At 46.2% G+C, this 15593-nt stretch overlaps 6 protein-coding genes across 6 annotated transcripts; 3 read left to right on the forward strand and 3 right to left on the reverse strand.

The window, feature by feature from the left end:
• Positions 1-150: 150 nt before the first annotated feature.
• On the reverse strand, positions 151-1132 carry FMAN_09712 (uncharacterized protein; the record flags this gene model as incomplete). Its single annotated transcript, XM_041825397.1, has 2 exons — positions 151-780; positions 827-1132. The coding sequence occupies 2 exons, from the start codon at positions 1130-1132 to the stop codon at positions 151-153; spliced, it is 936 nt and encodes a 311-aa protein (XP_041690782.1).
• Positions 1133-3791: 2659 nt separating this feature from the next.
• On the forward strand, positions 3792-4085 carry FMAN_09711 (uncharacterized protein; the record flags this gene model as incomplete). Its single annotated transcript, XM_041825398.1, has 1 exon — positions 3792-4085. One exon carries the CDS (start codon positions 3792-3794, stop codon positions 4083-4085), a length of 294 nt encoding a protein of 97 aa, XP_041690783.1.
• A 2054-nt stretch (positions 4086-6139) lies between these two features.
• On the reverse strand, positions 6140-7054 carry FMAN_09710 (uncharacterized protein; the record flags this gene model as incomplete). The annotated part of the gene is made up of 1 exon (XM_041825399.1): positions 6140-7054. One exon carries the CDS (start codon positions 7052-7054, stop codon positions 6140-6142), a length of 915 nt encoding a protein of 304 aa, XP_041690784.1.
• Positions 7055-7961: 907 nt separating this feature from the next.
• Positions 7962-9781, forward strand: FMAN_09709 (uncharacterized protein; the record flags this gene model as incomplete). The annotated part of the gene is made up of 2 exons (XM_041825401.1): positions 7962-8896; positions 8941-9781. The coding sequence occupies 2 exons, from the start codon at positions 7962-7964 to the stop codon at positions 9779-9781; spliced, it is 1776 nt and encodes a 591-aa protein (XP_041690785.1).
• A 378-nt stretch (positions 9782-10159) lies between these two features.
• On the reverse strand, positions 10160-12036 carry FMAN_09708 (uncharacterized protein; the record flags this gene model as incomplete). Its single annotated transcript, XM_041825402.1, has 6 exons — positions 10160-10767; positions 10816-10932; positions 10983-11176; positions 11234-11544; positions 11600-11887; positions 11962-12036. The coding sequence occupies 6 exons, from the start codon at positions 12034-12036 to the stop codon at positions 10160-10162; spliced, it is 1593 nt and encodes a 530-aa protein (XP_041690786.1).
• A 764-nt stretch (positions 12037-12800) lies between these two features.
• Positions 12801-14577, forward strand: FMAN_09707 (uncharacterized protein; the record flags this gene model as incomplete). The annotated part of the gene is made up of 4 exons (XM_041825403.1): positions 12801-13375; positions 13424-13704; positions 13752-13871; positions 13931-14577. The coding sequence occupies 4 exons, from the start codon at positions 12801-12803 to the stop codon at positions 14575-14577; spliced, it is 1623 nt and encodes a 540-aa protein (XP_041690787.1).
• Between the last annotated feature and the right edge of the window lie 1016 nt (positions 14578-15593).

A 15593-nucleotide genomic window follows, 5' to 3' on the forward strand; every position in this document is an offset into this window, starting at 1 on the left:
GGGAAAGGACAATGGGATCAGAATGCAATAAGCCATCAGACGCTTCTCATGTCTCCTCACTCATGAGATAAGAGAAATGACTGATCAACTACAAGACACTGTTAAATAAGTAAAATGAAATGCGGTGGCAGATTCAAAGCTTCGTCATTACTACTCTTTACTTTGTTTCAGCGCTGGTGCAGCTACAGCTCCCCGACAATGCCACTCCACCTTCTGAATATTTCCCTCCAAGCTATCAGTAATAAACAAAGTCTTATGCTCCGGCCCCCCAAAACAGCAATTCGTCAGATTGATCCTTGGCGATCCGCTCACAATTCGAGCCTTGGGTATACCATGTGTATCCACCACAAAGACCGAACCAAGACTTGGATGACAGATGAACAGATTACCCTCCTCGTCAAGTGCAAGACCATCAGGACCCGCGCTGCCAAAAGACTGGAAGAACACGCCGGCTTTGGAGGTAGTGCCGTCTGCGTGGAGGGGTAGGCGCCAGACCTGGTTTGCCCGTGTCATGGCTACGTAGAGGAAGCGCTCGTCTCGGGAGAGGACGAGACCATTAGGCGAGGGGCCATTATCAAGTAGAGTGTCGAGTCTTCCATCTGGCGATAACCGGTAGACACGACCTGTTGGATCTGTCATGCCGGTTTGGCCTTGGTCCGTGAAGTAGAGATTGCCCTTTGAGTCAACGATCAAGTCATTGGGTCCTTTGAACCGCTCGAGATTCTTTCTTGTCAGCTTTGCACCAATCTTGCCTGTCTCTGGATTAAACGACAGTATACCCTATTGTAGTCAGTATCACTCATAAACCTAGGGACAAGTGCATTACCTGCTTGTAGTCCGCGACCAACAAATCCCCATCGGGAGTCCCCACGAGCCCATTCGGCTCGCCATCCCAAGTGCACGCAACTGTGACATTCCTGTCGACATCAATCTTGAGGATGCGACCGTAAGGAACATCCACGACATAGAGATTCCCACCGCTGTCGACAACGGGCCCCTCGAGAAAGATGTGCTGGAACGGCCCCGCAAAGCCCCCGCGCCATTCTGACTCTTGACCTAAGCAGCGCTTATCGTCTGGGATGCGCAGATATATTTCTGCTTTGACAACGGGGGGCGCAGGGTAGAAGTTCATTTCGGAGGATATGCAGAGCTTGGCTGAAGATGGCGGCCGTAAGATGCTGTTGGAATATTTTATAGGTGTTTGGTGTTGGGCCGTTTTGGGGTAAGCTGCTGTGCGGAGGAACTCCGATGGGTCTGGTGTTATGGCTTGGGGATTAGTCAGGCTTGAGTCAAAATTGGAGACCCAGTCACTTCACGCAGCGGCATCACCAATGTCCTCTGATGTCTGTTTCGATAATTTGGGCCTAGCTAAAACCGTAGTCAATGCTACTGAAATATAAAAATCACTTATTTGTCTTTAATCAGGATTTGAATATGTATTTGCTAATAAAATAGCAATAATTTGTATGTTAGTTTGGCTAGAGAAGGTCAGAAATAGAAGCTATTGGTTCCACATTCGTCCTGGCGTGCCTCCTTTAAGTCTACAGAGGCGTTAAGTCCATAGTCCTGACACATGGCGTATATATAAGATTTATCACCCAGATAGTCTATATAGTAGGCAATATATCCTTAATTAAAGCTTTTAAGCTAATCTTTATCTGCTCTAGAGAAAAATATTTCTGCCATTCTTTAAGTATATAGGCAATTAATTCTCTAGGAAATAGTATTTTCCAAATTAAAAAAGATTAATAAAAATAATTCTTTACTATATTAAATATAGGATATAAATATATATCTAAAGTTAGGACAATATTAAGCAGGATAATATTTCTTTTGCATTAAGGACAGTTAATGCAGAGCTTATAAGTCACTTTTGCACTATGGTTATAGGCGCAGATAAAGAATATCTTAAAGTCAAGTGTCGCTACAACATTGGCGCAGTCGCGAGCCATTAAACTCTGGCTTAGAGGATTTACCGTGTCTATAAAGGTCTATTAACACAATGCTATACTTATGCATAAGGGATGGGACCACATCGCGCCGATAATAATGGCTTTTGTCGGGGAAGTAACCATGTAGTCGAGTAGCGGGGAAAAGGGTTTAGATCCCTGTCTGTCACTCTTCTTGCCAAAGATTGTAATAAGAGGACCAGACTGCACCCCGACAGATGAGACGATGTCTTGGTACCTTGACAAAGGATATTATTTGATTGAAAAAAACAGTCTCAACAATACCCAATTTGGTACAACTTGTGCAATTGTCTTGCTATGCCGAGTTATTTCCATGATCAAATTGGCATGTTGCTTGCCATAACTGACCCTCTCAACCGATGGAGCCCCTGCAGCTTGGATTTCAGCCCTTGTTTTTGACCGTTAAATAAAGTGGCTATGATGTTGACTGCGACATCTATTGCCAATTTTGCGGAGTGGCTGTCCAGCTGGCCGCAACAATTAGTTGATGGCCGTTTTCGGGTTTGATGCAAACCCCGTGAAACTCCCAAAATGGCTTGCTTGACCGGTTGCAGCCATAGCCTACCCTCCTTCAAGTTGGGCAAATAATTTAAACCTATTACAATTAACATGTGATAAACTGCTAGGGTAAACTACAGATACCACGGTGAAGAGGAGCCAAAAATAAGAGACGAAAGATGATCTCCAATTTATGTAATAAACGACGTTTAAAAGAGACTCTTCGAGATCGGCCATGGAATCGAGAATCTGCAGGCACCGACCTGTCTTACAGAAGACTCAAGGACTTTGGAGAATTGGGGCGGTTACCTAGTTGTGGTTTTAATGCTGCAAAGGGACAGAAACTACAGTCTATCATTGCTCGGTTAAAAGATGATTACCCCTGTTGTTTATAAGCAGACACGTGCACCCACTGATAAACCCACAATTTTTGTTCTAGGTAACGAATAAGAAAAAAGGCCCTTGACTGGACGCGGGGAATGGTACGTCTTAAAAAGTTTAATAACTTCGCCTTCCATTCTTACAACCCTATCTCTTGTGTTTTGGGTTGCCAGGCCTACCAAACGTCTATCAGTGCAACATTTCACGCTCTTCTTTTCTACTAATTTTCTCATTTATTTGTCTTTTAACCATCGCTATTGAGCTCAAATTTAACTAAAGGGTGGCGCCGAGCGTCGTCTCGGCGCACTCGTTATCACTTGGAGTCATGATGATCATTACCAAGAACCATTGACGAGCGGCATCGCCGACCTACAATGGTGGATCAACACGGGGTATTGGGATCACGACCCTGATATACCCTTGCCTGTTGCTGGGGACGATACGATTCAAAGTTTTGCTGGAACTGCAACGTGTTACGAAGCACCATCCTTTAACGACACGTCGCCAGCAGTTGAGCAATACCAGTCTGTTGAACCCGACAACGCGCAAGTAAGACTACGCCTACTTCCTGGTTCTCTTCAACCTTCATTTGTCCATACTCCTGTTTCCATATTGGAACCATCGTCTCCGTCAAGATCCACAGCGGCCTTATGCGATAACTCGAGTTCTTTGAGCTCCACCGCAATTGTTCCATATGGATCAAGAGCTTCGCCACCGGCATTGTCAAGGCCCGCCTCCCAACCATGTGACTTTTGCGGGGCATTCTTTGACAACGCCGCCTATCTCTGGTATGTGTGACCCTTCTGTTGTATTATGACTGAATTTTAATATATTATAGCACTCATATAGTTTTACACCATTCTCCCTCAAAACCATTTCATTGCGGAAGAAGGACCTGTGTGACCCTTGGTAGCAAGAGGTCTCTTGAACGGCACTTGACAAATGCTCATTTCTGTGCGGTATATATCTGCTGCTGTGGATACCCAAGTCGCAAAGATAAGCATTGTGAACATTTACGAAGATGTGCATACGCGGGCAACAGTTACCGGTGTAGATGTGGACATACCGAAAACGAAAAGCGTGCACACAAAGTTCACATTGATGAATGTGGTAAACGAAAGAAAGGCAGACCAAAGAAACAGAAAACGGATAGTGGATAATTTTGGATCCAAGAGTAGCTCCTGGATGAAATGGGTAGTCTTCCGAGGTTGTGATGCCTTGTGCACCTGCGCATGACCGATGAGGCTTTGTGGACTGTACAATGATCTGTTTTGGCTCAGATGACTGTTTGCATTGTTTAAGACTGGAATGACTTATCTGTTTTCTTTTGACAAAAGGAACAGCTCGTGGGGTACACATAAGCCATCACTGTCTTGAAAACGCTGCTATTCTTGTAATCTGGGTCAACGAAGTTATTAAATTAGTTATGTGGACTAAGGGAGGTGGCAGGTGCACCCTACGGGCTGTTTCGATTTGTCAAGATATCGTGAAGCTGGCTGTTACCTTTTCATGTGAATATAACTAAGAATAATAATTTAAATAAAATACATTATTTATAACATTTATTTAGATAGTTATTTCTAATAATGCTATTAAAATGTTAGATATTTAGGTCTTAACTAAATAATTAAAGTTAAAGAATGAGAAATAGTATTACTTTTATATAAATATATAATTATTATATAATTGCTGAGATACATCTTTATATATTTCTTTTTAACATTGTAAAGAGATTAATATTATACTAATAAACATGTGCTCCAACTTAAGACGCAACTTCTGATGCAAGTGAGCTGGAGTAGGTATGGGTTACGCATGACTCTCATAATGTTGCCGAATCTTGTCAATGACTCAAGCTCAGTTATAGAGTTTATGTGTTTGAATCGTAAGAGGCCAGATAGCTGACTAGGTAACCCTTCGCTTCCTTGTAATCTTGTAAATGTGAAGTGTCTGAAACTTGGATCTGAAGTAAGAAAACAATAGATCTATAAGCTTCACGTTATTAAATACTTAAAGATTAAGTTTAGAGCTATTGGTCGAGGCATGTGACAAGGTTGATGTATGGCAGTTAATAACTTTACGCGACACCATATCCATATTTCGCGCCATACAGCACCTGCGTCTTAGAGTCAAATGGTGTGCATAAGTCATCCAAAAGTAATTTTCACTTTGCTTGCCCTAATTTCACAAGCATCTAATCTTGTAGGTCCTTTTGAATATAAGAAGCTGTTGCAACCTTTCTCCTAACGTTCCATTATCATATAACAGTCTACTGTGCTATTTAATATCGGGAAGCAGGAGATCAAACATGACCGGAAAATATGGTATTGCAGCACTGCCATCGAGATGGTAAGCCCTATTTGCAGTCAGTTTTGGACTACGTATTAACATATAGCAGTCTATAGATATCAAAAAAGATACTTTGTTCAATAACGCGACCCGCTACCTCCATGCCACAAATGATAATCCACTCCAATGCCACTCCAATGCAGCCGACAGATCTGGCGCATATGTATACGTGCTTGATTCTGGTATAGATTTCTCGCATGCTGAACTCTCTGGCAGAGCTTTTCACGGCGCAAACTTCGTCCCAGGGTCACCAGATTACGACGAACTGGGCCATGGCACCCAGATTGTAGGAATTATCGGGAGGGACTACGAGTGGTGTGGCCAAAGATCGCACCATGATTTTGGTCAAGGTGGTGGATAAATTGGGAGTGAGCAGAATCGGGTGGCTCTGCCAGGCCATACTGTGGGCTCCTGATGCTTCTATTGCAAAGGGCATTGCTGACAAGAGCGTCATGAACATATCCCTAGGGGGGGAATACACTACTATTATCAACACCGCCGTAAAAGCTACCAATGCTGGCATCGCGGTGGTTGTTTTAGCAGGTAACAGCGGGGTTACCGCTTTTATCTACTCCCCTGCCTCGACCATCACCGCCATCACAGTCGCTGCGAATAGCCCCAATAACCGCCGCGCTCCCTTTTCCAACTACGGACCCTGCGTTAACATATTCGCTCCAGGTGTCGGCATTACTAGTACCTCGATCTCGGTTGAGCAGGAGAGTAGGCGTTATTCTGGCACGAGCTCGGCAACTGCGTATGTCATGGGTCTAGCTGCATACTTTATTTCCAGAGAGGACTTGAGAGGCTACAGGGCCGTGAGGAAGCGAGTTTGAACGGAGTGATAAAAGATTCTCGTTGGAGCAGCAATCGCCTTGCATTTAGCGGAGTGCTTAGAGATTGAACCCCCTAGAACAACTTGAGTAGCAGTTAAATAAACCGTCCTATATACTCAATCTGCGCTTCGTATTTTCACTCTGCCATCCCTTTGCTCTCTCAAATCCATTTTTACCGTCGTAGAAATCTTCAAAAGCCTGGCGAATACCGTCAGCACTAGTTGATACAAATGGCCCATGCTGGACGATTGGTTGATCAAGGATCTGGCCGGCGATTAACAGAAGGCGAGCGCTGGAACCTTGGTTCTCAGCAACCTGGATAGAAACGGCATCTCCTCCTGGTTTATATAACACCGTCCCATGCTGATCCACCCTCGTCGAGGTGCCGTTTGGAGATGCGAAATCAGCAGAACCTTCAAATACAAAAGAGAATGCATTCCAATCCTTAGGTAGCGGTTGAACTAGGGTACCACCTGGTTGAATCTCAACATCTAGATACCACACAGGGGTATACGACAAGTCTTTGACGCCATCGACGTCGCCGACCTTGCCTGATATAACCTTGGCAAGAACCTTGCCATTGTCTAGATGCACGAGCGGGATCTCTTTGGCTCTCACATCTCGATATCTGGGCTCACACATCTTGAGATGTTTCGGAAGGTCGACCCACAACTGTAAGCCAGCACCTTGGCTTCCATCAGGGCTCGGGACAGGCTGTTCGGAATGCATAATGCCTCTGCCCGCAGTCATAAACTGCAAGTCTCCAGCATTCAAAATGCCCCTGTTCCCAGCACAGTCCTCATGCTCAATAGCGCCCTTGAGGATGTAAGTCACTGTTTCTTGTCCTCGGTGGGGGTGATCGGGGAATCCTGCACCGTTGCCCCCATTCATGTAGTCAAGCATAAGGAATGGTGAGAAGTTGCGCTGTTGTCGGCTGCCAATGGAGCGTCGTACTCTAGCTCCAGCGCCTTCAGACTGTTCGAGCGCGGTGAAGATTTTACTTATCGCTCTCAGGTCCGGCATTGTCGATAATTGGTTATAGTGACGAGGGTGCCGGTCGATAGCTTCTGTGCCAACAATGTATGAGTTTTAGGAGGCTGAGCTGAGTCTTGTGTAGCGATTTCGATAATCTGTTTAAGACTTGACCAGGCGATAATGTTCATATATATTTGTGGGCACATATACTAGAACTCGGGTCAAGTCTTTACTGAGTAGAGAGTTGCTAATTATTAATGCTTACAAAATTTAGTCAATAGGCTGAGATAACTGAGTGTAGCACGAGGAAGTGCTATGACAAATCACCCGCGCGGCAGCTCGTCCTTTAGGTAGCTTGCCGCGCGGGAAGCCCGCTGAACAAACCACCAAAGCATGGTCCAAGATCGCTGCTCCTCTCGATGAAATCCGTGGTTATTGCGCCTAAATGTAATCTAAGTATTTGTTCTAACCGGTTTAAAGAACGTAATGGCAATCCTCTACTTCGAATCAAACAAGCCGTTTTACATTATCAAGTATGGACGGCATAGACGGAATATTGCCACGAAAAAAACTTAAAGCGATCATTGAGTCCTGTTATCAAGATTTAAGGTGCTAAGGGCAGACTTAACCTTGCTTTTGGTCAAGCGTAAGGATGGAATGTCCATGAAGGCAGTGACGGCAAGATGTGAGTTTGTCTCTAACTAAAGCCAGAACATTGCGGCGGATGAGAAACAAGATGTCAATAATTAGCACTAGCTATAGATAATATTAAATTGTTCCCCTTCTTACTTATACGAAGGACTCATACACGCCCCATATACTCGTAACTTGTAAGTTCACGAAGCCTGCTAACTATTCTAGTTCTCTGCCAGTTCTGACCGCCTACTCCATCGTCGCCACCATCTCAGTCCAGACTCTTGCGATATCGCACCATCAATATCAGCCTCTGCCAAAGATGTCATACAATCAATTTCCCAACCGAAGACGAGTGATACAAGCATGCGTCAACTGCCGCATGCGCAAGACGCGCTGTGACGCTGCCCAGCCAAGATGCGGCCTCTGCGCTTCACAGAATGTCGATTGCGTCTACCGAGATGCGAAACAACCCAAGATTGACTACAACACTCAAGTCCTCCTGGAGCGGATGCAGCTTCTCGAGGACCGCATCCTTTCGTCAAATTCATCTTCGCAGGCTCAGAGAGCTCCGCTGGAAGCGTCACCTATGACCCATCATGATCCACAGCATGACTCAACCGCTGAGGGTCGAGAGCCTGTGTTTGAAGTTCAAATACCTCTGTCACATACGGCCAACGCCAATCACGTTTTCTCATGGAGCTTGGTCCAGACACTGCTATCAGAGAACAGCACAGATCAACAGGACTTGCTGAGGTATGCAGATGCAACTGAAGTTTTCTTTCAAGAGCAGCAGAACAGCAAACATCCCTCAACCACGTCACAGCCTCCTTCCTCGTGGAAGCTCTACGATAGCTCATACTTTAGCTCATGCCCTGACGATGGTGTTGCTCGACTGCACGACTTGATTCACCTCTATTTTACAAAAGTCAACATTTTCTTCCCTCTGCTATTGAAGAACGATATTCTGAAGATCTTCGAGAGTGTAACAGCGAGAGAGGTTTATGGAAATGAAGAGACACCGATGGTTAATATGCCGCAATATGGTCTGCTTCTCGTGGTTCTTTGCCTGGCACTGTTGAGTTCGAGTGGGCAGTCTGACATATCCATCGAAAAGAACTATAAACCACTCTTAAATAGCGCAAACATTCCTGAGGATCAGCTGAGAAGCGAACTTTGGAGCAAAGTGAGATTTGTACTGGGTTACACCTCTACTGATATGTCATTAGAAGCTGCTCAGACCAGCATGCTCGCTAGGTGAGTTATCATTCTGCACCTTGTAGAACTGACTGACAACTCAGCATCTACATGGGTGCATCAGGTGCAGTAGCAGAAGCTTTTTACTGGGCGCACGCAACGGCCGTCAAGTGCGAGACCATGGCCCGATTGCAAACAAAGAACGAGAGTATCTCCGACGGCTTCCGTCGCTTGTACTGGATATCCTTCATATACGAATGTGACTTCATATCCGAGATATCCATTGTATCACCATCTGGTATAGCAAGATATGAAGATAAAATCCCATACCCAGCCTTTACTGCTGAAATCCACCCTATCTCGCCATCCGCACCAGAGTCATCAGAAGCAACCTCGATAAGAAGCCAGGAAGAGCTCGTCGCGTTTCAAATAACCACAAACTCCGCCATCAGACGCTTTCTGAACACTGTCAACAGTGTTGTTTATGATGATAAGGAGCAGTTTCGTACCAGGCGATCAAATTACGCATCTTGGCTGCTCAGAATATCGGAAGATCTCTGGTCACATCACTCTGCCATTTACCGCAATCTCCCTGAGTTCCTCTTGAGCAATCCATCCCAAGACATTCCAATGACGGGTGCCGACACAAGCTCTCCTGCGAGTCTGCAATCACCAACGGCGCGTATCCAGGGCATTCCAGTCGGTAATAACTCATGGAACATCTTGAGACTCAAGGGGAGATACTATGCAGGCCAATACATCATACACAGGCCTTTCATCGAGTTCATCGTTCTCAACATCGACAACTTCGAATCGCATCCTTGCAAAGACGCAGTCCTGAAACGGTCCAAGTCTTGTTTGGATGGATGCACTGGGTTTATCAAGGTATTTGATGTCCAGACGGTGAATAGCTTGACATGTTTATTCCCCACTGGGATGGTGTGAGTGGCCCTGCCGCTATTTCTTTGGTCAATACTAATGATTTCCTTTCTCAAGTACCTTTACTATGACTATCATCCTGATGGTTGCCACCATCTTTCCACTGTTCAGGGATCTGTTGTCTGACGATGTGGAGGATGTAATTCTGAGTGGGAAGAGAAATCTCGCTCGTTTCAGCCAGAGCGTAGCAGAGTTTTCATGGCATATCGAAATACTGGAGAGGCTTGATGTGGCACGGAAAAATAAAATAGCAAGACAAGGGGAATGACAAATACTACTTGACTTATAATTCCATGTCTAAACTGATTTTGTTTACAGATGTAGATATTAATTTTTTTTTTGTATTGAACTTAAGCTTGATACATAGTATGTCTAATGTCAAGCCTATGCTGCAACAGGTACAGGTTGGGCTTGCGGGTGTTGTTGTTTCTTCAGCTCGGCTTTCAGCTTCTCCTCCGGCGACAGCTCAAAGATACCAACACCTGAGACAGATGCCTCCTTAGACGCCACCTCACTTGCAGTGCCTTCTGATTCAATGACCTTTCCTTCCAGCCTCTTATCACCAGCCTTCATGGGGGCATATGTCTTGAGAAGCTCATTCAACTGCTCCCTCTGCATGCAATTCTCATACTTCCAGCTTGCAGCGAGTTCGTCCAGTTCCTCAAAGGTCTTGTCCTTGAAATAATCCGCCCACTCGGGGATCATGTACTCGGCCATGGTGATGCCTCGGATGCCGCGGAAGACGTGCATGTGCATGCGCCACTGCCAGGGGTACTTCTTGGAGTACTGTGCAGGCACTTTATCTTCGAACCACTGGTGCAGTGGACCGAAAAGGCCGTCTTGGAGATGTGCATCGTCGTAGGCCCATGAGTCGACGGCGAGATCGCGTTTCTTCTTGATGATGGGTCCGAGAAGCTTGAGCCAGGCAGAGTCTGGGGAGACGTGGGTCATGCCCATGACGTTAACGTCTTTGTATGCCCAGATCGACCACGCTGAGCTGTGTTAGTTTTTCACACGGAATAGAGTCTTGGGTGACGTACCAATGCTCTCCGATGTGTAGATAGCCATCTGTCGATCCAGCATATCGTATCGCTCTTGGTTCTGGACTTCCCAGTCTGGGTTATACTCCTTTCGTTCGTAAATGGGACCGAATTCACCTGCAGACAGAGGTTAGCTTAGGTCATCCAGAGAACCCCATGAGACTTACCGTTCCAGATTGGCACCTTGTGTTTCTTCATAAACTCCACCTTGCGATCGTACATTCTACGAATGTAACTCTCCTGCTCTTTTGTACCTTGGAATCTACCGATTCGGTTCGGAAATCCAAAACCACAGTAGTCATGGATGGCGTATACCGAGTTGTCCCATACTCTGTCGAAGCCTGTGAAGTCCATGCTGAATCTGTATCGACGCTCGTCAGTACGTCTTCAGAAGGAGAACTCGATGGATGATACTCACGTGTTGCCTTCTAAGAACAGGATATGATCAGGATCGATATTCCTAATTGCCGGCACGATACGGTCGTAGAATGCCAACAAACGAGTCCACTCAGAGTCCGCAGGCTCGTTCATGGGGTTGTAGCCAGCAACCCATGGATTCCCTTTGTATCTTCGGGCAATATGTTCCCACAGGTTGATCGCCCGGTCTTGGAAGTGTTTGTGGTCCCAGAAGGCGGCGTATCCGGTTGGGTTATCGCAGTGCCAATCCTGGTTCTGTCCACCAGGTAGGGCGTGAAGGTCGAGGATAGTGTAGATACCATATTTGGCGCACTGTGGTTTCGCTCTATGTTAGCAGCTGGCGGGAAGTAAAGTTGTTGCGACTTACAAGATTGATGACTCGGTCGACATGCTTAAAACCCTCTTCCTTGATAACGAATGGGTTCATGTCATCTTCAAAGTGTCTGTAGTTGAGGCATAATCGCAGGCAGTTGAAGTTCAAGGAAGCAAGGAATTCAGCATCTTTTTCACCAAAGAAATATTCGAGGAACTTGTCGAAGAAGAAGTCGTGCTTCTCTTTGCCAAGCACCTTCAGAAGCGCTGCTCGGATCTGGTGTTCTCGTCCGGGGAAGCCATTCATGAAGTTCTCCATGAGCATCCAGCCGCCGAGGGCAGTCTGTGATGATAGCGTCAATACATCGCAATTTACGATACATCATGAGAGCGTGTAGAATGGGCATGACGACTTACACCGCGCAAGAGTACTGCATCACCGTTCGCGTCGACAATACGATCGGAGTCTGTCTTTAGGATTCCGGTAGCCATGATTGAAGTCAGCAGCCAGTGAATTGGTCAATAACAGTGTAAATAATCCAGAAACAGGCGCGCATGGACTGGTCCTAAATACCCCATGACATCTACTTCCCCGAGATATATCCACTCTGCACATATCATCATTATACCAATGATGTTAGCTCATGAGGACCGTGTATTACCGAGGATACGCAACCCTCTATTGAGCATCAGAATCCCTCGGGGGAGTCAATTCCTTGCCCCGAGACCAAGCTTGGGAGGAGGCGAGCCAATCATAGCTCTTCGGGGCAGCTAAAATCTAACCCCGACATTATCAAAGTGGAACACGAGTCGTGAAAATACGTAGGGGCAACGATTTAGTTCCCCCGAGACGCCATGATTGGTACATCTCGATCCTCCTTCTCCGCAGCATCTTGCTAATGACTATGAGCAATTCTCTGGCGAAGCAAAGACTTCACAGCTTCCCCGATGGGTTGACTTTACCCGACACATGGAACGATCCCCATGAGCAACATGCGGAGTTCCCCAGAGAATTGGTCTCGACCCCGCAAAGTTTAGCTGCAACGCTATCGAATTGATGGGGTGAATGACACCCGAGTTTTCGGATGCTAACCAGGTGCACTCTAGGTCGGCAGACAATATAGGCAAAAGCAAGTCTCTCACTCCCGGTTTTTTATCACATCACAAACACATATATAAGACAACCTACCATGCAAGGTGACTTGCTCTTATCTCCTTCATCACCACCAACATCTCCCTTGGATTGATCTTTCGCCATGAACTTTCTTCGAAATCGTCTTCCTGCCCCAAAGCAGGACTTGCTCGCCAAGCAAGCCCGCCAACAGGGCACCACCGATGCAGCCTACAAGCCCTCGCGCATATCTGAGCTCTCCAACGAGTCTCCAAGCTGGTACAAGTCGGCTGCGCGCAGACATCTTTACTTCCTGCTCTTCCCAGCATGTGTTGTGTCGTACGCAACCTCTGGGTATGATGGAAGTATGATGAACTCCCTGCAGACTGTGTCCTACTGGGATGACTTCTTTGACAACCCACGCGGTTCTCAACTTGGACTCATGAGCGCCATCATGTCGCTTGGCAGCATCTGCTCCACGCCTATTGCGCCTTTTGTGGCTGATAAATACGGTAGACGATGGGGTATCACTACAGGAAGCATCATCATGATTGCTGGTGCCATTCTGCAGTGCGAGAGTACCAACTTTGCCATGTTTGTTGTCAGCCGTTTCATTTTGGGCTTTGGACTGTCCTTTGCTACGACTGCGTCTCCTAGCATGGTTAGTGAGTTGTCTCATCCGAAGGATCGGGTCACCATTACAGCTATCTGCAACACTTGGTAGGTCAATCTTTTCTACTTGTCCACTGCGTTTGCTGACTCGCCCAGTTGGTTTCTGGGCTCTATTGCAGCTGCTTGGATCACCTACGGTACCCGAGTAATCCCCAGCACCTGGTCATGGAGGATCCCCTCGTTGCTTCAGATGGCACCCAGTATCATCCAGCTATCCACTGTCTGGTTCCTCCCCGAATCTCCACGATGGCTCATCTCGAACGATCGTAGTGAAGAGGCCCTCGAAGCTCTTACGAGGTACCATGGAGAAGGTGTCAAGACGGAGCTGGTAGAGCTGGAATACGAAGAAATTCGAGCCGCAATTGAGCAAGAGAAGCGTGAGTCGCTCTCTGTCACGCTGCGATACTTTACTAACAGTCTACAGTATCTGGTCAAACCACTTGGAAGTCTATGGTTAGCACCAAGGGTAACCGTTACAGGATGTTCCTCGTCATCTGCATGGGTCTAATGTCTCAATGGTCCGGAAATGGATTGATCTCTTACTGTAAATAGACCTCGGAGTCACAATCTAACAGATCAATCGCTGACTTGATGACTTTATAGATCTCTCCCGAGTCATGGACAGCGTCGGCATCACGAACAAGAAGACACAAGCCCTGGTCAACGGTCTCATCAATATTTGGAACTGGGCTCTCGCTCTCACTAGCGCCTGCTTCGTCGATCGCGTCGGTCGCCGTCCTCTCTTCCGAATCTCTACAGTCGGCATGTTGCTAGTTTTTACAGGATGGACCATCGCATCGGAACGCTTTGCTGCCACTGAAGCCAAGTCTGCTGGCGTTGCGGTGATGGCACTCATCTTCGTATACGAGATCTTCTACTGCATGGCTTTCTCGCCGCTTCCGGTTGCATACTCAGTCGAGGTTCTGCCATACTCAATCCGGGCCAAAGGAATGGGTGTGTATGTTCTGGCGACCAAATGTGCTGTCTTCGTCAATCAGTATGTCAACCCTGTTGGACTGGATAGCATTGGGTGGCGGTACTACCTCGTTTATGTTGCGGTCTTGATTGTCGAGAGTTTCATCGCCTACGGTTGGTTCCTGGAAACCAAAGGAAAGGCCTTGGAGGAAATTGCTGTTATCTTTGATGGTGAAGCTGCGGATGTCACCGTTGAGGAGTCGACCAAATCCAAAGTGTTCAGCACTGAGATGCCAACGACTCTTGAACAGGAGAATGTCGACCGCAAGGTTTAGGTCAAAACTAAAGATGTAGTTAATAAGTAGATTATGAAGTTGGCCTTTCTCTTTTAATCACTAGATAGTGCTGAAACTATTTTATCTGGAGTAATAAAGCTCACAGTCATTAGTGCAGGGTAGATCATTTTATACACTAACCAATTCCAGACCCTCATTAGGACGCGTCTGTTAGTGGTATGGCCGTCACGACTGCACGAGGTACCCCTAAATGCGAGATATCTTCCACACGATAATGAGCGTCTAAGTAGGAGGTTATATGGTCTGTACGGTCTTAATAGACGCCAAGTAAGTAAGAAATACAGATGGACGCATTAGCTCATATCTGATTTGTGGCAATCCGTCTGTATACTTCGGTGGCCTTATCGATAAGCTATCGCCCCATAAATTGGTCGATCAGAGACCTGGTTGTGGGTCAGAAGATTAGATATGACGTAGTTGACACGTGAAGCTTGGATTCCTTCCTGTGAATGGTGCTGTTATTAGCCACCAGCGCGTTATCTATGGTGCACCGCCCAATTGGTCACAGCTCGTATTACTTCCATTAATAACATGCCAGAATCCTGTGGTGTATTTATGAGAATCACCCCGAGGTGTGAAGGTTCCGAAATTCAGACCGAGAGGTCGTACACAACAAGTTGGTACCTGATCAGCCAAAATACATAGAGTGCAGATTGATAATAAGAGAAATAGTAGTCAGAACATTGTCTGTATACTCCGTAGTTATATAGTAAGGGCGAATTAATTATGCAGACTTGCAGACATCGACTCATGAGATGGAGGCTACGCTTTCAGCTTTGGTATTGCTCAGGCTACTATGATATTGGCCAACGACATTGCTTTCATTATACTAGCAAAGCCAAAGCGTCATGTAGACGTATTTTGTTGTTCATAGTATAGCTAGAGGCTATGAGAAGTACTGAAGTGACTAAGTGCTTGGCTTTATTTCGTCTATGAGAGATATAAAGGTTTTGCCCAAGACCTCTTCCTCCCTCTGACCTGATAATCCTGCAGAT

This window comes from Fusarium mangiferae, assembly GCF_900044065.1.
Source record: "Fusarium mangiferae strain MRC7560 genome assembly, contig: FMAN_scaffold021, whole genome shotgun sequence".
Taxonomy (NCBI): domain Eukaryota; kingdom Fungi; phylum Ascomycota; class Sordariomycetes; order Hypocreales; family Nectriaceae; genus Fusarium; species Fusarium mangiferae.